Source organism: Anoplopoma fimbria, chromosome 4 (genome assembly GCF_027596085.1).
Source record: "Anoplopoma fimbria isolate UVic2021 breed Golden Eagle Sablefish chromosome 4, Afim_UVic_2022, whole genome shotgun sequence".
Classification (NCBI taxonomy): domain Eukaryota; kingdom Metazoa; phylum Chordata; class Actinopteri; order Perciformes; family Anoplopomatidae; genus Anoplopoma; species Anoplopoma fimbria.
This window is the reverse complement of record NC_072452.1, coordinates 6,643,998-6,662,240: the sequence shown is the minus strand read 5'-3', so window position 1 is coordinate 6,662,240 and position 18,243 is coordinate 6,643,998. Positions and strand designations below refer to the sequence as shown.

The following is an 18,243-nucleotide window of genomic DNA, read 5'->3' as shown; positions in this document are numbered from 1 at the left end:
GGTGACCTGGTGCTGTAAGAATAACTTAGAGCTAACGCTATAAAGACAGTGGAGATGGTTGTGGATTCTAAGGAAGAACCCTGCCCCACTCGTTCCCATCAGCCCGCGTGACTCCCCAGTCAACGCTGTGGAGACCTTTCTCTTCCTGCCATCCATCATTGCCCAGGGCCTAGAGCTATAAAAATCCCAAAAGAGGATGTTCTTCCTGCAGCAGCTGAAGAAGTTCAACCTTCCATTGAGTCCATCCTCACCTCCTCCATCATCAACCGGTACAGTGTATCATTCGCTCTGCAGAGAAGGTGATTGGCTGCAATCTGCTGACCCACCAAGACCTGTTCACCTCCAGGACTTTTATTCTTAATACTGTGAACCATTGCACATCCCTCAGAATATATTTTAGCACATTCCTACCGAGCACTTTCATTTAAAAAAAATTACATTTTACATGTTTCTTAATTGTTTAATATGATTTTTTTTTTATATCTTTATTGTATTTTTACTATTCTATGTATGTAGAACAGATTCCGATTGTCTGTTGACTTGCTATGTCACATGCTGTCAACCTTTGAGTTCATGCACCACACTACCATGCCTACTCATAATCAGGCTCACACTCTTGGCCTGCGTATTTCTAAAGGCATTGGTACAGTATAAGGGCACTCTAGATGTTTGGATTCCAGATCACTTTATTATTTTTGTTCAGTGTAGCTTGGATGACCAGACATGTAGAGGGTCTAGAATGAGTCACAATATGCTCAATTTGTGCAGCACTCTGTTAGGGGCACCGGGTCACATTCTGATTCAATTTTTCTTCCTTGACTTCAGGCGATGTTTTGGTCAATTATTTTATTTTGTTTGTTTAGTTTTGCATTACTTTAGTTAAGTTATCACTGAAATTGATTATAGAAATGCCTTCCTATCTCATATTTTCTGTTTCTTTTCAAGCACATTGAGTCTATGGCAGTCGTATGAAATGTCCTATATAGTAAAACTGAATGTTATTTACAATGAAACATCTTGTAGAAAGTTTGGAAAAGATACTGTAAGACCTGCTGACTTTTACTGTTCATGTATCATATCATGTTATGCACTTTGCATCTCATTTGTAACATCAGCTCTATGAGCATGAGAGCGCTTCTATGAAATTCTCAAAAATTCCTCGAAAATCAGTGCACAGCTGTGGTATTATGGAGCGGTGCACGCTTGACAGGAGTGAACATAAACAATCTTCTCTGTTACTGAAAGACCGTCAGAGGTTGCATATCTCGTCACGGGGTTCGTGTCTTTGGCTGTATTTCTTGAGGACAAGTTACATTTAGTTTACATCACATTTCAGTAAAAGATCGTCAAAGGAAACAAATTCCCTTTTACAAAGTTATTGCTGGTTTGAACTGATTGCTTTGGACAACTAGACATGGGCCGGTTCCAAGAAGCAGCTTCATAGAGATAACTGCCAAATCGCCAAAAAGATCTTTCACATCAGCCAGATTTGAATTATTTTTTATTTGGCGAAGCCATTTCTTGGAAACAGCCACAAGTTTCACAAGGCAGTGTATATTGTTTATTTTCTCATCTCGCCTCAGAGTTATTTATACAGGTTCAATGTCCACGTTTCAGAGAAAACTATTGAGCAATACCTAAGAAAATCATTTTGAGTCTCAAAAACCACACAGGCCCTGGTTGTATTCAACAATCCCTGAGGTCACACACACATACACTGCTGCATTAATAAACCTCAATGGCACAAACCTAAAATAACCGCATTAAATTACAACAATAATGCAGCAATTCAAACTGATAATTTAAATAAGTGCTGCATTATAAGATATTTGAAAAACAAGAAGAAACGCTTATTCCTGGTGAAAGAAGCATGCACTGAAATGTCAGAATGTGTTTCAAATGACACTGGGAATGAGTGAGGACTTCCTTTACTAAAATCTGAGCTTTTTGACCAAAACCACATTAAACGACCAACGTTCAGCAGCGTCCTCGTATTTGAAACCTACCCACAGTCCTTTGCTGCATGTCGTCCCCTGTTCTCTCCCCCTCTATCTTAGCAGTACTATCTGACAAAAAAGGCAAAAAAAATATCTCTTGCCTAGAGAAACATTTATTCACAGCGGTCTCCCTGTGTCCCCGTGGGTAAATTGTTTTCTGCACAAACAATATTTCAAGTCTTGTGCTCACTCTTGATGTGGTCTTGAACATGTGACATGTGAGTTTTGGGGGGGAATTTCCCTTCCAGAGCGTGCGCTTTAAATTGTGCTGCGCAGTTGCAAAAAGTTGAAAGGGAAATAACTTTGAATAAGGCAGTTTGAGTCCTGTCATCAACATCTACGGGATCACAGTAAAACACATTCATTCTCTTACAAAAGTTGAATTCATTCACCATAAAAAGGCACCCTTATGATACGGTCAGCTTACTTTTATGACTCATCTACTTATGCTAATGTTACACTTGACTTTCACCATCATCCTCCACTTATTCAATTTGCTTAACTCGTTTTCTCACTGAGGGATGCTAAAAATGAAGGTAGGACCAGGAGACGGTTAACTTTGAAGCAGGGAGAAACAGCTAACCTGCTGCTGACCAAAGAGGCTCGCACAGATTAAACTAACAACATATGACGTTATGATTAGTGAGCTTTAGAGGTGCAGGTAGGAAAAACTGCAGGCTGTGGCTTCAATTTTATGACTGACAGACGTGAACACGTGACTGAAAAATAATCTTAACCTCATTATTTACACTCGTCTCCTCTCATTTCCCCCCCTGTCTTCCTGGCACCATACGAAGTTCCCCCTGCACCACATTCCTCTGCTAATAAGGAAATATAGCTTCCACTTCTTCCTTCACTCAACAAATACGGCTTCAAAAGACAGATGAGAGCAATTTAGTGTTCGTTTCAGAATAACACACACGCAAAAAAAGAAGAAAAATGGTATTCTTTGACTGAGTTTAATGTCTTAAAAGTATTCCTCTAATCATTCCAAACACATGCATACCACATCAATCCAAAACATACTATGAAAAAAGAAAAACTGTACAAGTGTGTGAATGTGACATGATCAAACCATTTCGAGAGCTATCTTATACAATATATATATATATATAAAAAAGGGACATATCACGATCACACATCTTTAGTTTGTTTGTAGACGCTGTGTCTGGCAGCTTCACAGTCAAACATACGTGATGCTCCTCATTCCATCGGCTGCTCCTGCCTCTCTTTGAACTCATTAACTCTTGCCTGGAACAAAATGAAAGAAAACAGTCAGAATTGGAGTCGACACAGCGCGGGGGGCGGCCTTCCTTTCACTGTGGTACCAGCACAGTGAGAGCTAAACAGACAGGGGTTTCTTCCTGTAGCCAACATGGAAATATTATCATTCCTTGTGCAGACCATAATTGTTTGCTTCTTGCTTGCCCCCCCTCTGTAGAGAGAGGTCACGGCACCGGGTCAGCTTCTGAACAGGAGCCCTGTTGTTGGCAGAGACACTCACCCTTCAGCAGGTTCAGCAGCTGACACAAGAAGGTGAAGTACAATGCTCCCTGCTCAGTACACATGCTTTCAATATGGATCAGCTGACAGGAAATGTGTGCTTGTGAGTTAAGCCGGAAAGATTTCGGTTGGACTGTGTTCCACCTGAACCTTCTTAAATGGATCAATGCTGATCCACTGCTTTTCAGTCTCTCTCAGTGAGTGATGGACACTTAGGCTCACCTGAAAGGTGTTGAGGACGTGTTGACAAACATCACTGAGCTCATTCAGGCCCCTCCGCAGCGGCTCCGTAGCCGGAATCCCCCCTGAAACAGACAGCGGATGCCGTAAGAAAGACCACCACCACTAATAGTAATAACAACACATACTATGGGTCAATCATCTCTGCAAGATTCAGCAAAAGCTGGACCGATTGGTTTGAAATGATAGAATATGATGTTGCGAATGTAGGCAGCCACGATGAGGGCTGCCAGAGTTGCCGGAGAAATTAAGGGACCAAGCAAGAACCAGACGCTGGTCAAGAGCCCTGTTCACCAAATTTGCAGCATCCAAGAGAAAAATTTACAGCAAGGGATCGTTGTCTCTAGTCAAAAAACAAATATCAAATGTATCTACAATTTTCACATGATAATCATTTCTGAAACTTGACACAAACTGCCACTAAATACAATCTGTTTGTAAGCAGCGGATAGCAAATCACTTTTAAAGTATTTTTTTATTTATTACAGTAAATCAAAAAGTACAAACTAATATGAAAAAAATACTCAGAGATGAATTTTCCCCCAAAAAACAATGCTAAGAAAATCTTTGTTTCTTATCATTATAAACTGAGTATGTTAAGATTTTTTAAGCATCAGTGAATACTCAAGTATCTTGTTGTGGTCATGTAATCGACTTATACTGAAATCAAATGAATGAAGAGAAATGTTTGTTGCGATGCTGTTCTGGTCCTCTTCTCCCGATTGATGTGGAGTCACCCCACCCATTGACATTTAGGAGCAATAATTAAAAGAAAGACGTGAAGAGATATCCGCTGGCTGAATGTCTAAAAGCACAGTGCAAACTAGGGTTTTTGCTTTTGCTTAAAAGGTTATTGTGTGTTTATCTGCCATGGAGGAAAGATCCTTCAGGCATCCTGATACTTAGCTCAACAACAAAAACAAGTTGTTTTCTAAGTCTCACAGAGTCCTTTCATGTGATGGTCAGGGCTCCTGTTATCTGTAGGCACTTTGTGCAAAGCGCAAGAACAGGGTGTGTGTTTGTGTTTGTGTTTGTGTGTGTGTGTTTGTGTGTGTGTGTGTGTGTGTGTGTGTGTGTGTGTGTGTGTGTGTTGTTGTGCCATCTGTCTGTGTGTTACTCAAAGTCAGTACCTGGCTTTTCGTGTTGGGCTGAGTGGACAAGTGAATGCACCAGACTCCAATCAACGTGTTTACTCTGCAACACAGACCCAAAACGTTTCCTCTCTGGCTTTCCTACGCATGTGTGCACCCATAAACTAACATGGATTGCAAGAAGAAGAAACAGGAGATGGAGTGCTGTGGGGTTTTTGAGGGAGTGTCTCTCACCTCTTGTTTGAATGCGAAAGTTGATCTTGCTCTCGGACGGATGGGTGATGGTGTAGCCACAAAAATCCACATCCACGCTGACGGAAAACAAGGAAGTGAAAGCAAGATTTGTGATTATTATCATCAATGTTTTGCTTAAAATGGGTGGAGGTGTGTTAGCATTATTACGAGTTCTCTACTATCGACTCATCTCAGGTCACTGAGAACAAAAACACTGGGATCAAAACCACATACGCACCGTGAAGACTCTTTTTGGATATCAACATTATTGTTGTTATTAATATAATTAATTGTCAGAATGAACTGTATACGTTGTAAGTAAAAAAAAAAAGCTGGAATCAAATCCCCAAATGACACAAATGAACAATCAGTCATGCCTTTTTGTTCTTTAAACGTGCTCCATGGGAGTAGAGGGGTTAAATCTGTCTTAATACAAAAAGTTCAAAACCTGAGTTTAAAGTTTGTTAAAAAAAAACATTAAAAAACAACAACTTACGTCTTCATAATCATATATCTGAGGGAATTGCCCAGTGTATGGTCTTCCTCATGCAGCACAAATGTCACACACCCTTCATCAGCCCCATCGGCCTGGACCTAAAACAAACAAAAACAATAAGAAGTGTTAATTACAACATAACACACATAGCACATCCAACTCTAAACAGAAAGACCACCCGCTTAAAGATGATTGAGTCGGACAAGCAATCCCCTTGAGATGGAACTATTATGCATAATACATCCATTAGTTATTATGACATTGACAAGCATCAGCTTAACATGTTGCACACTGAGAAGCTGAGGGAACAGCTGTTTCTATACCGCCCCCTAGTGGAGAATCTCTGAATCAGCAATGGACTGCGATGCAATGAAAAGCATGTAAAGGGATTTACGTTCAGGTAACCTTAGCTGAGCTCTACATAATGCACCTTGTAATATCAGTACACAAAGCAAACTATGCTGCACAAGAGAACATTTATTGCTGTAGTTTGGTTTTCTGGTGGAAGATTTGTTTTCTCACCGATAGCTTCCATAGCTGCCCACGTGAGGCGTTTGCGGGCGGTCGAAATGCTGCAATAAGCTTCTTTATTTGAATATTTTCTTACAAAAACAGCTTAATAATAACAAACAGTATTTATATAAACAGTATTTTTTTTAAAAGAAAGGAGTTTAAGCATCTTACCATCTCCAGCACGGGTTTCTTTTCTCCTTCAACAGCCATGCTTCACATACCGACTGTACGTCAATACAGACACGCGAGGATTCAGCCCTCACCGCGGTCTGACAGGCAAGAGGGAGGTTCAGGGCTTTGACGTACAGTACCAGTCAAAAGTATGGACACACCTTCTCATTAAATGGTTTCTCTTTATTTTTATTTTTATTTTTTTCTACATTGTAGATTAACATTGAAGACATCCAAACTATGAAGGAACACATATGGAATTATGTGGTAAACAAATGTTCAACAAACCAGAATATTTTTTAGATTTTAGATTCTTCAAAGTAGTTGAATGAGAAGGTGTAGTATATAATTTATCAAAGGATAAAGGAAGATGTCCAGGTCCGTTGATGCAGTTTCAACAATTTTCTTTATTGAGTCAATGCATCTGAAGTAATTCTGCGCAGAATGGCGCCCATACAGAGATTCAGCATGGACTGAGGCTCTCAGCCTTCAGTCTGGACTTATATCTGTGTTGTGCATCCCCTCAATGCGCACAAAGGCACAAAACATATTGAGCAGCACAAAACATACGCTTTTTGAAATACCTTCCTGAGAACCTAGAATCTTCCATCTGTGTAAACATCACTATAAACAAGGTTGTCATGTCGTATGTAGGTCATGAGGTCATTGTTAGGGCAGTTCCTGAGTACCCAGACTCTCAACATCACACACGATGCAACAACTTCATGGCCTCATTACAGCAAGGTATAGCAGAATATGATAAAATACACTACAAAGGTGTGTCCAAACTTTTGACTGGTACTGTATATGTGGGCATATAAATGTAGTGTACACGGTAGTGATATAATGTATTGCCATTTTTATCAAGGGACCATCCCTGCTATGTTTTGTTGAAGAATAACAATAGAGTTATACGTATACAGCGTATGTTGCAATACAAATACACTGTGCAATAATAGTTATCATAGTTATTCTGTCTGTATATATAATATTTCAGTTATTGTGGATTCTTTACTGTTTTTTATTGCTCATTTGCTTATTTATAATACTTATTTTAGTGTGTGCCTTCCACTTAGCACTTATTGTATTCGTATTAGTTTGTTTCTGCACTGTACTTTTGCTCTGGTTTATGCTCTTAGATGCTTGTTTGCTCTGGTTTATGCTTTTAGATGCTTGTTTAAGAAAGGAGATGCACTTATGACTTCTGGTGACTAGTAGTTCTCTTGAATACCTATGTTGAATACACTTATTGTAAGTCACTTTGGATAAAAGCGTCTGCTAAATGACTGTAATGTAAATGTAATGTAATCTTGTTTTCTTTTACTATGTCTCTTGTTTGCACTATCCTCTATGCTTCTGTAATCCTGTACATTTCCCCGCTGCAGGACTAATAAAGGATTATCTTATTTTATCTTATCTTATCTTACAGTACCAGTCAAAAGTTTGGACACACCTTCTCATTCAATGGTTTTTCTTTATTTTTTTAAATTATTTTTTTCTACATTGTAGATTAATATTGAAGACATCCAAACTATGAAGGAACACATATGGAATTATGTGGTAAACAAACAAATGCTCAACAAACCAGAATATGTTTTATATTTTACATTCTTCAAAGTAGTTGAATGAGAAGGTGTGAACAAACTTTTCACTGTTACTGTATGCTAAGTTGCCTGTAAGACCCCGCCAAGGGCTCTAATACCAACCTGCGCCTTTAACCCGTCGCCCTCTCGTGACGTATGTATAAAAACATGTGACGTTTCACTGCATAACCGGAAGTAAAAAAGAATGTAGTTTTTTAAAAAAACCAATTCAATCGAGCACATAGCCTCATGAACGTGCTAAGAACTACATTAACCACCTCGCACAGTGAGCTCTGCCCTGTCTGCAGGTCTGCAAACCAGAAGTCACTCGACAGGGATTAGCTTTAGCTCCAGCTAGCCTGCTAGCAGATGTGGTCTCTCTAGATGTCGGGATTCTACTTTGAAGAGCGCCGACACACACACACACACTGAGGTGTTACGTTCATTGATATACAGCAGGCTGACGTCACTGCCGCAGACGTGACGTAGTTGTGTACTTTGGTCAACAGCAGCTGTCTGTGTGTCTGTCTGTCAGCCATTGGTCTGACTTTCGTTTTCACGTCCCGTGACGCCAGGGAGCTTGGTTAGAGTAACGTTATTAATGTTTATTAGTCCCACTCAGACACCTCTTTTTATTATCTGTAAGGTTGCACTGAAGAGTCTGACCTCCTGTCACTAACATGTCACTGACATGTCACTAACATGTCACTAACATGTCACTGTTCTTCGTGTGTTGCAGCGAGTAGAAGAGCGGAAACCCAGAAGCTGTTGCCATGGCAATCCTGTTCGCAGTGGTGGCTCGTGGAACCACCATCCTGGCAAAGCACGCGTGGTGTGGTGGCAACTTCCTGGAAGTGACTGAACAGATTTTAGCCAAGATCCCATCAGAGAATAACAAACTGACCTACAGCCACGGCAGGTAGGACTCACACACACCTGTCTCACAGCACAGGTGCACCTGAGTGACTCACTCTGGTGGGCTCTAGTTAAAGGCAACAACATGGGATATATGTATGTATGTATGTGTGTGTGTGTGTGTGTGTGTGTGTGTGTGTGTGTGTGTGTGTGTGTGTGTGTGTGTGTGTGTGTGTGTGTGTGTGCACACTACATCAATGCACTGTTGAACATGACAATCAGCCACACATGGGGCGGCTGGCAGAGTGCTCGTCCTGCAACCACAAGGTTGGTGGTTCGGGCGCTTCTTAGCAGCCCACTGCTCCTCCGGGATGGGTTGAAATGCAGAGAATTGTAAATTTCCCCACTGTGGGACTAATAAAGGATTGATTGTTATGATTATTATTATTATAATTTACTCGAAAATGGTATGGCAATGTATTGTTGCCAATAGGAGTTGACATGATGAACTCCCTCTCTTCATCATTATTCACCAGCGTGATGTAACCTTCATCTCTCAGGGCCTTTTTCATGCACATTCACTGACTTATTTTTAAAACTTAAAAAAGGAAATGGTGTTTACATTTATATGGACAATTCTTACTGTCCTGTCTACGAGGACATAAGGGATGTCCTCTTTAGTAAAATGACTTCCATTTATGTTGATTTCTTTTGGATGGATGGCTGTGAAAAACTCGAGTTGTGTTTTAGGAAAGGAACCTTCTTTGTAGCAGATTGTATTTGCCAGGCCGGAGGAGAGAGAAGAAAGAATGTTTTGTTTAAGATTGAGCGGTGAAGCAACCGGTTGTTTTGTAATCAAATGTGACCTGATGAGATGTGGATCCACTGCAGCTGTACTGTTGGTGTCTTGTAAACCCATGAGGGTTGGGCACGTTTTGTGCATGGAAAAAAAATATATATCTATAATATCTATCTTAATATAATGTGATTATTGCAATTTATACAAACACACTACTTCAACAGCCTACAGAATTAAAGTGTTTTCTTACAGCCTTATTGATGTAATGATTTGTATGCTCAGTGTGTGCTGTGGTAATTTCAGTACATGTGACAAGCTCTAGAGATACAGAAAGTGCACTACAGGAAACCACAATCTTGAGTCAATAAAGTGGTATCACATGCCACAAAGGCACAACCCAACGTGTCCTCACTGAACTTAGAATGGTTTAGAGATGTCATTTCGAGTTAAAGCCCTTTTATTACGGTTTATCTGTAGTTAATGTTTTCTTAGACACATTTTACAGAGCACGTAGTTAACTGTATTAAACTGTGAGCTTTAAACTTTATATATGTAATGTTGATTTTGTTTTTGTCTTTTTCTTTTATAGCTATCTCTTTCATTACATCTGCCATGACAGAATCATATTCCTGTGTATCACTGATGACGTAAGTATACAATTGGCTCCGCTATCTGTGTATTTATTTGTGTAGGGTTGAGTGGAAAAACAGAAATAAAGGCTTTGCATCCAAATGCATCTCCAACCCACGTTTTTTGTAGTATAATATTGAGTTCATCGACTTATGCAGGGTAACAATATAGAAAGGCGTTTTTCATTTCACTGGACCTTTTAATAGGAATGTACTTAAAGTAATACCTCCTATATTTGACTTTTTGTACTGAAGGACTTTGAGAGGTCGCGTGCGTTCAGCTTCCTCAGTGAAGTCAAGAAGCGGTTCCAGACGACGTACGGGTCGCGAGCACAAACGGCCCTGCCTTACGCCATGAACAGCGAGTTCTCCTCAACACTGGCTGCTCAGATGGTGAGTGTGAAAAGAGCTGGAGCATATTGAGCACCATGGTCTTGCGAAGACTCTGTGACGGCTTTTTACTTCTGTAGTCACACATGCAGAATTAGTAATCAGAAAATACGCCTCGATCACCCTTTGTCTTTGTAGAAACACCACTCGGACCCACGAGGATCAGATCGTGTCACTGAGACTCAGATGCAGGTGGATGACCTGAAAGGCATTATGGTCCGCAACATAGGTGAGCTTCTCATGAGTTTACCCACGGCACGGTGACACTGAAAGGACCTCTTTTTTTATATGTGGCTATAAGATAATGCAATAAATGTCCATTTAATTAAATCTTAAAAGTGTTGTTTATTTTCTTTTAATGACTGCAGTGCATTGTGGTTGCACCAGTGACCTCTTCATTATGCTGTGCCAATAAAGCAATGATATTTGTTGGCCTTTGTGCCCTAAGCAAATATTCTGCACTAAAATTCTGCTGAAAACAGTCTCAAATGTCAGTCAGATTTCACCAACCATTTGATATGAATCTCATAACACTGGACCTTTTGTGTGTCCGAGTTACCTCTGGCTCTCTTTGTGTCTTTTTACAGACTTGGTAGCTCAGAGAGGAGAGAAGCTGGAGCTGCTGATTGACAAGACAGAAAATCTGGTTGATTCTGTGAGTTTAAAGTCCAGTTTTAGTTTTTTTCTCCTGTTCATCCAACTTGTTTTCTAGTGCATGATGTTTTCCAATTGGCAGTGTACATTTGTATCTTTTGACAGTAAGGTAGCAAGCTACTTATGCACAAATGTTGACACTGTTATTACTCTCTCTCTTTACTCCATTTAGTCGGTCACATTCAAAACCACAAGTCGTAACCTGGCACGAGCCATGTGTATGAAGAACCTCAAGCTGACTATTGTCATTGTGCTGGTGTGCCTGGTGAGTATCGGAAAGAACTGGTGAGATGTTGGTTGTTATTGGGATGTAGTGTAATTGTTCTCTAGACAATTTAGTGGATAATTAATTATAATTTATTAAACCTTTTTTTGCCATTAACATAGGAAATTGCACAGACTACTTAGCTACTACAACTGTCCTATAAAACTCCCGTAATTGTCTTTAAATGATTCACTTACTTAAAAACACATTGTAGCTAAGGCTGGGCGATATGGCCAAAAATCTTCTTTGCCGATACAGGTAATTTCAAATCACGATACAGATATATATCACAATATAGCATGTGTTCTGATAAGACAATAAATAGTCTTTATGTAATTTATATGACGAATGTAAAGTACGGAATTTTTTGTCATTTAATTAAGAGCTTCAGTGCAAAACAATCAGATTTTCAGATACATTTCAGTTAGTATGTTCCTTTTATTATCAATCTCGACAATGTAATCGTGTATCATGATATCTCTATATTCGATTTCATCGCAATATGATTCAATGGAAAAATGGTATCCTATCATATTGAATTATCGCTCAGCCCTAACTGCAGCAGTGATCTGCTTAAGAGGGCCCATTATCGTTGTCGGACATTGACAGCAGGATTTCCTTCTGTCTGTTGCAGCTGCATGGCTGACAGCTTGATTAATCACACAGCAGTGCAGGAACTAAACTTCATATCTGTCCTCCTTTCAGGTGGTCCTTTACGTCATCGTTTCTGCTGCCTGTGGAGGCCTCAACTGGCCCACATGTGTCAAATGAGAGGAGAGAGAGGGGGAAAAAAGGAAGAGGGGGGAGATGCGCCTGTTCGACCCTGCCTGCCAGTGGACACAAAAGGAAACTTTCCTTCCCCTACTCCTCTAGCTTCAACATCACCGGCAGACACATGCTGCTCCTCCTCCTGCTTCCTTCCTCGCCCCTTCTTTGATAGTGTGCACATTGACTTGCCTTCTGGACAGGGAGTCCCACCTCATCACACAATGGACAGCAGCCATGTGGCCTAAAACTGATGTGGAACAACAATCTTGTCTTATTCTAGTCTGGTACATTCATCCTGTCTCATGCACTTAGTGGCCTGATGTATCAGTTTGTGATACTGCCCTGCACCCATCTATGTATTTCATCCATTCAGACTGATACCGTAATGAACCACACAGATAGCAGAGATAGCTTCATTATTGTCCTGCTTTTTCCTTTGAAAGTGACATAGGGGACCTACAAGTATATATAGCATGTTGCAGATCCATCAAGAAGGAATCCCAAAATACAGTGTCTGATCGGCTGTTACATAACTGAAAACTAATTTTTGACTAAACCAATGCATTATACAGTATGTCTTAAGGGTCAACTGTCCAATAAACCATGTTGTTGGTGTCTCAAGAATTTGCTCCGAACCACAGTTTTTCTGATCTCCTTCATGTTTTATCGCCAAGCACAGTCGTATTTTCTAAAATTGATGTTGTAAAATACCAGATATGATAATACAAATAAATGTTGTAAATTTGATTAATATTACTGACTCAAAAGACCTTTTATAGGAGGCTCCCTTTCACATTCCCCCTTCTGCTAGGATGTTCAGTGTGCTTATATGTTCTTTTTCTTTTAACACAATGCACTTTTTACATTGTACATAGATTTGCTTCTCAGCCTCATATGGTGTATAATCAGATTTGATATAATAAAATCTGATCTCAGACAGAAAACAAAAGAGAGGTTTTGACATGTGTGTCTTTCATTACAGATATCTGATCTAATTATATTAATAATGAACTGATTCTTTCATTACTGCTTCTACTCAGAGCTGGACTCTGGTTTTGACTGACAGGTGACATTTCTTTGCTCCTGATGCGCTGACAAAGGGAAACGACCAGGTGGAGATAATAGTTAATCAGGAGGCGTTTAAATGCGGACACGTGTTCAGTCGGTCTCATGACAGCTGTGTGAGCCGGTTAACAGTTACTGAGAGAAGTAACGAGAGAAGCTCCAAACTAACGTTAGCGCGGTTTGTAATCAGCTAATGTAGAGCTAATGTAAAGCTAATGTAGAGCTAATATAGAGCTAATGTAGAGCTAATGTAGAGCTAATGTAAAGCTAATGTAGAGCTAATGTAGAAATAATGGAAAGCTAATGTAGAGCTTATGTAGAAATAATGTAAAGCTAATGTAGAAATAATGCAAAGCTAATGTAGAGCTAATGTAGAAATAATGGAAAGCTAATGTAGAGCTAATGTAGAAATAATGCAAAGCTAATGTAGAGCTAATGTAGAAATAATGTAAAGCTAATGTAGAGCTAATGTAGAAATAATGTAGAAAGCTAATGTAGAGCTAATGTAGAAATAATGTAAAGCTAATGTAGAGCTAATGTAGAAATAATGTAGAGCTAATGTAGAGCTAATGTAGAAATAATGTAAAGCTAATGTAAAGCTAATGTAAAGCTAATGTAGAGCTAATGTAGAAATAATGGAAAGCTAATGTAGAAATAATGTAGAGCTAATGTAAAGCTAATGTAGAAATAATGTAGAGCTAATGTAAAGCTAATGTAGAAATAATGTAAAGCTAATGTAGAGCTAATGTAGAAATAATGGAAAGCTAATGTAGAGCTAATGTAGAAATAATGGAAAGCTAATGTAGAAATAATGGAAAGCTAATGTAGAGCTAATGTAGAAATAATGCAAAGCTAATGTAAAGCTAATGTAGAGCTAATGTAGAAATAATGCAAAGCTAATGTAAAGCTAATGTAGAGCTAATGTAGAAATAATGTAAAGCTAATGTAGAGCTAATTTAGAAATAATGTAAAGCTAATGTAGAGCTAATGTAGAAATAATGTAAAGCTAATGTAGAGCTAATGTAAAGCTAATGTAGAGCTAATGTAGAAATAATGCAAAGCTAATGTAGAGCTAATGTAGAAGCTAATGTAGAAATAATGTAGAGCTAATGTAGAACTAATGTAAAGCTAATGTAGAGCTAATGTAGAAATAATGTAGAGCTAATGTAGAGCTAATGTAGAAATAATGGAAAGATAATTCAAAGATAATTCAAAGCTAATGTAAAGATGACTAATTTGGAGTTCTGAAGTGCATTCTTCTTAAATACAGTATATATTTGAAACCTACTATAACATTAGTAAATGGTATTCCGCTATGTTTGTAACTATATTCAAGGCTGCTAACGTTTGCTAATAATGTTATCTAACTTATTCCCTAATCTTTTAAAGGGCCTCGGACGTGTTTTAAACCATTTATGGACTTGAAAGATTATTTTCCTTTTGCTATTCGTGGAGGCATACTATGTTTACTACTGGTCTAATTATAGCCCCAGCTGGCTGGAAGAGGACTCACACAGGGTAATCTGGGGGCAGTTGTTGTTTTGATCAGAAACTCAGGCTTAAAATATTCACCTTTGACTAGTGGACTCCCTGATTATCTGCTTGCACATTGGTTAAGCTGTGATGAGTTTAAGAGCAATTTCTAAATGCTCGTGGTGTTGATTGCATGGTGAAATGATTTCGTTCAGCAGGGACACCTTATAAAACAGTGATATACAGCACGACACTAAAAGCAATTTGTTCAGCTGTTACTATGGCATATAGTTAAATATCTAACTTAATAGCTCAGATTGAGTGTGAAGAATCATTCCCGACCTGCAGCTTGTCAACAATGTTTTTATAAACAATGTTCAACTTATTGTTTGTTGTTGTCCACCCCCTGGAAATGCCATGGCTAGTCAGTACAAGCATCACAGTTTAGGGCTAACTGAATTAAGAGCTAACCAAGATGCATTTGCACAGCCGCTGACACTTCTGACATGCATCTGTTTTACACTAGATGGCATAGGCCCGCAGCTTTGTCTTGAAAGCCTTTTATTTTCCTTCTTGTGTGAGCAGACTGACTGATGTTCTGGCTGTTGAAAGACAGTGCCACGCTATTCTTCAGTCCAGGCTCGTTGGTGAGGTTTTGTTCCCTGCTTTACAGAGGAAAGCGTTGTCCCTGTGGTATGCTGGCTGGAATCCCCCAGCTTGACCTGCTGCCCTGCTGTATAATGGTGCGACTCTGTGACTTGGTTTTTGATGGGTGTCTCTGCTACTCATAACAGCCCACTGTATGAAACTGATATGTCCAGTCACCCATGCAAATGCAAGGAACGGCTATTTGAGTCTTTCTGCACAGTGCCTTAGGGGATTCAGACCTAGAGAAGCATTGTTCTGTTCCTATCACTGTTTTTAATGTGTAATTCAATTTGAAGGCTGTAATTGGATTAGATTTCTCTCACAAACAGACACCCGGATAAACGGAGGTACTTGGTGAGGTCGTATATCAAACAGCATAGTTATTAATGAATCTGAGACATTTACAAAATTACCAAATTGTATTGTTTGACAAGGCAGAATGGACTATTAAAACATAGGGTCCAGTAGACCAGACATTAGTTGACAGTTTAATGTGAGTGTCGGGTATTGGAGGGATTTTGGCCCGTTATTCATTCTTTTTTTAATGTATTTTATACGTTTCAGAGTGTATACCGTTTATGTTTGCAACATACATCACTGAGGTTTTAAGTCTGAATCTTGGACAGGAGAGTCTCTTGCTGGTTTTCTAAATTCTGTTGAAAATTAACATTACTTCTTCATTTTTGTTAATGTAGTTGTTGTACTTAACGACCAATGTCAAAAGGCTTAGATTACACAAGTAGACCCACTAAATAGCTGATTTTACCACATATAAGACTAATTCTCAGAATTCTGAGGTGATAATAAGCCTACTCTATACCATGATTTAATTCTTGTCTCTAGTTAAGATTAGACTGTAGTTTCCAGGGTCAGGGGCCTTGTATAGATTAAGCAGAAATAGCATAGGTCTTAGGGGTCTTAGATTCTGGTGTCACACCACTGCTGTAGAGTCAGGATCAAGTGTCGAGCTGTTTGTGTACCATATGAGGCTGTGTCATCAGAAAGGGACATTATCAGTGTAGGACTTTGGAAAACTTGTGTGTGTGTCTTGACACCTTGCAGTAAGTGAATTTCTATGCAAATTCTGATTGGGAATTGTAATAGGGCAACATTCCTCTAGGAACACGGGCCTCCCTTCATTCTGCTACCCTTCACTTATCCCGTACTAAAAAGCAGCCTGATCCATCCCCTCATAAAAGATGGACTTTGGCTGCTTAGCAACAGTGAATGCCAAGTCAGCCTGGCAAGCCATGGCCACTCCCCCAGCACTGGGCTCGGCGTGGATAAGGTAACATGTTGCTTTTTTTCCCCCCTTGCTTGCTCCCTCTGTAAACTTGGGAGTGGAGCACTTCACTGAGCACAGTCCTTAGCTGGACCTTGACATGACTGCACTGGGGAAGTCACTGATCTGTCTGACACAGTGGATTGTTGGAGAGATTGCTGATCCACTGCTGCAGTAAGCCTGCTGGACTGGTCATGTTACCTCAGGGAGCGGAGGAAAAAAAACAGAATCTAATCGCTGCACAGTAACACCCTCATTCAGGCTGGGATGTTACTGATGCACGGTTGACTCTGAACACGAGGAAGGAGGAGTTGTAGGACGGGGGGGGGTTGGTGTCTAGTTGAAGCACACTCGCACACCACTGCCTGCCCAGTTGGCTGGATGTAGAGCTCTGCAAGGAAAGCAGTAATGGGATTGTCTCTGAGTGAGTAAAATGAAGCTGGATCAACCTGGAAAAAACGAGTGATCTGACGAGATACAGCAGACAACACAGCTGACTGTGGAGGCATTTTCTTTTCCACTGTTCTCATTGAATGGAGAGGACAGGAATGGTGTTATTGAGTTAGTTTATACTACAGTTGATCTGTTATTTTTTTTGTCAAATGTAAGTGTCGTTAAAATAAGATTTGTTTCTTTCTATTTGTTCACTCTGTGTCATGTAGCTTATTTTCTAGGTTTTATTTTTCCATAAATATTGTCAGGTCAAGGTTTGTCTCAGGTGCAGTTGTAATTTAAATACAGTAACAATATAATGCTTAGTCACGTTTCCAACCAGGAAAATCACTTCTGCATTGTTAAATCGTGGGCGAAAATACTGCAGTGGCGTATGAGAGGCAGTCCATGCCAAGGTTCAATGTGCACAGCAGTTTGCCAAGGCTGTATGTTTTCTGGTTGTACAGATTGTAATGTGCAGTAAGGTGTGTTGTTTCCCTGCCTGTTAAGCAAACAAAATATGAATCCAGATTTGGACTGTTGGTCATGTTGATAAAAGCAGAGCTGCTTTGATTTATCTTATCAGCAGTAGTGTCAAAATTAAGTAAGGATTAAAAAAATGAACACTTAGTTGTAGTGTGGCATATTGTTATATTGTGATTTCCCCCAAATGTTTAGGCTAAAGGTCACTTTATGGAATGGAGTATCACTTGGATATTCATTGGAGGACTTTTGTTGATGTCGTTGTTGTCTTTACAGACAGAAAATTGCTCTAAGGTAAAACATTTTTCTAACATTTTTAAATGTGCATGTTTGGAAGTGAGGGCCAGAATTATGCTCTGTGTGTTTTTTTAAATGCTCTATTACAGTGTCTCTTTGAAAAGAAAATACATTTGAGTTGACATTTGCTGAAGTGTCGATTTAAATATAGCACCCGTCCTCAGGCCTGCAGCTAGCTCCAGTATTGTCAGGTCTCTAGTAACTTCAGGTGTCCATTAACTCTTGAGTTACACCACTCACTTTAAGTAGAGCCTTGTTTGCCCCTATATAAACAGGGAATTAACATTCAACTGCTGGATTACATATTGATATTGCTACTAAAGAAACTTCCATCTCAGCATTATTTCACTAAGATGAGCCCAAGGCAAGAAGGCT

The 18,243-nt window shown here is 39.5% G+C and overlaps 3 protein-coding genes across 9 annotated transcripts in view; 2 read left to right on the top strand and 1 right to left on the bottom strand.

Annotated features, from left to right (window-relative positions):
• Positions 1-2,940: 2,940 nt before the first annotated feature.
• On the bottom strand, positions 2,941-6,354 carry polr1d (RNA polymerase I and III subunit D). Its single transcript, XM_054598049.1, has 5 exons — positions 6,246-6,354; positions 5,562-5,659; positions 5,066-5,142; positions 3,723-3,805; positions 2,941-3,248 (listed from the first exon to the last, which is right to left on the bottom strand). Exons 1-5 carry the CDS (start codon positions 6,282-6,284, stop codon positions 3,201-3,203), a joined length of 345 nt encoding a protein of 114 aa, XP_054454024.1. The 5' UTR covers positions 6,285-6,354; the 3' UTR covers positions 2,941-3,200.
• A 1,765-nt stretch (positions 6,355-8,119) lies between these two features.
• On the top strand, positions 8,120-13,123 carry sybl1 (synaptobrevin-like 1). 3 transcript variants are annotated; one of them, XM_054598046.1, is made up of 8 exons: positions 8,120-8,261; positions 8,568-8,747; positions 10,072-10,129; positions 10,367-10,504; positions 10,640-10,730; positions 11,089-11,156; positions 11,328-11,420; positions 12,126-13,123. In XM_054598046.1, exons 2-8 carry the CDS (start codon positions 8,602-8,604, stop codon positions 12,189-12,191), a joined length of 660 nt encoding a protein of 219 aa, XP_054454021.1. In that variant the 5' UTR covers positions 8,120-8,261; positions 8,568-8,601; the 3' UTR covers positions 12,192-13,123. The 3 variants fall into 3 exon arrangements, with proteins under 3 accessions (XP_054454021.1, XP_054454023.1, XP_054454022.1); XM_054598048.1 differs by lacking the exon at positions 8,120-8,261 and adding an exon at positions 8,298-8,411; XM_054598047.1 differs by lacking the exon at positions 8,120-8,261 and adding an exon at positions 8,298-8,417.
• Positions 13,124-13,355: 232 nt separating this feature from the next.
• mtus1a (microtubule associated tumor suppressor 1a) overlaps positions 13,356-18,243 on the top strand; it is a 29,196-nt gene continuing 24,308 nt past the window's right edge. Inside the window, exons 1-3 of one of the 5 annotated variants that reach the window (XM_054598058.1) lie at positions 13,358-13,422; positions 14,643-14,771; positions 17,767-17,865. The gene's annotated coding sequence lies outside the window, so the exon portion shown is untranslated. Of the gene's footprint in view, positions 13,432-14,642; positions 14,772-17,035; positions 17,081-17,766; positions 17,866-18,243 lie in introns of those variants that run through there. The other 4 variants (XM_054598057.1, XM_054598059.1, XM_054598056.1 and 1 more) reach the window with 4 other exon arrangements.

Excerpts from the sequence above, each read along its gene's own strand:
- polr1d (XM_054598049.1), bottom strand. The coding sequence starts at position 6,284 with ATGGCTGTTGAAGGAGAAAAGAAACCCGTGCTGGAGATG. Across the intron at positions 5,660-6,245 it reads AGAAACCCGTGCTGGAGATG|GTCCAGGCCGATGGGGCTGA; the intron begins GTAAGATGCTTA and ends TGTTTGTTTTAG. Across the intron at positions 3,806-5,065 it reads CTTTCGCATTCAAACAAGAG|GGGGGATTCCGGCTACGGAG; the intron begins GTGAGAGACACT and ends TGTCTGTTTCAG.
- sybl1 (XM_054598046.1), top strand. The coding sequence starts at position 8,602 with ATGGCAATCCTGTTCGCAGTGGTGGCTCGTGGAACCACCATCCTGGCA. Across the intron at positions 10,505-10,639 it reads CAACACTGGCTGCTCAGATG|AAACACCACTCGGACCCACG; the intron begins GTGAGTGTGAAA and ends TTGTCTTTGTAG. Across the intron at positions 11,157-11,327 it reads CAGAAAATCTGGTTGATTCT|TCGGTCACATTCAAAACCAC; the intron begins GTGAGTTTAAAG and ends TACTCCATTTAG.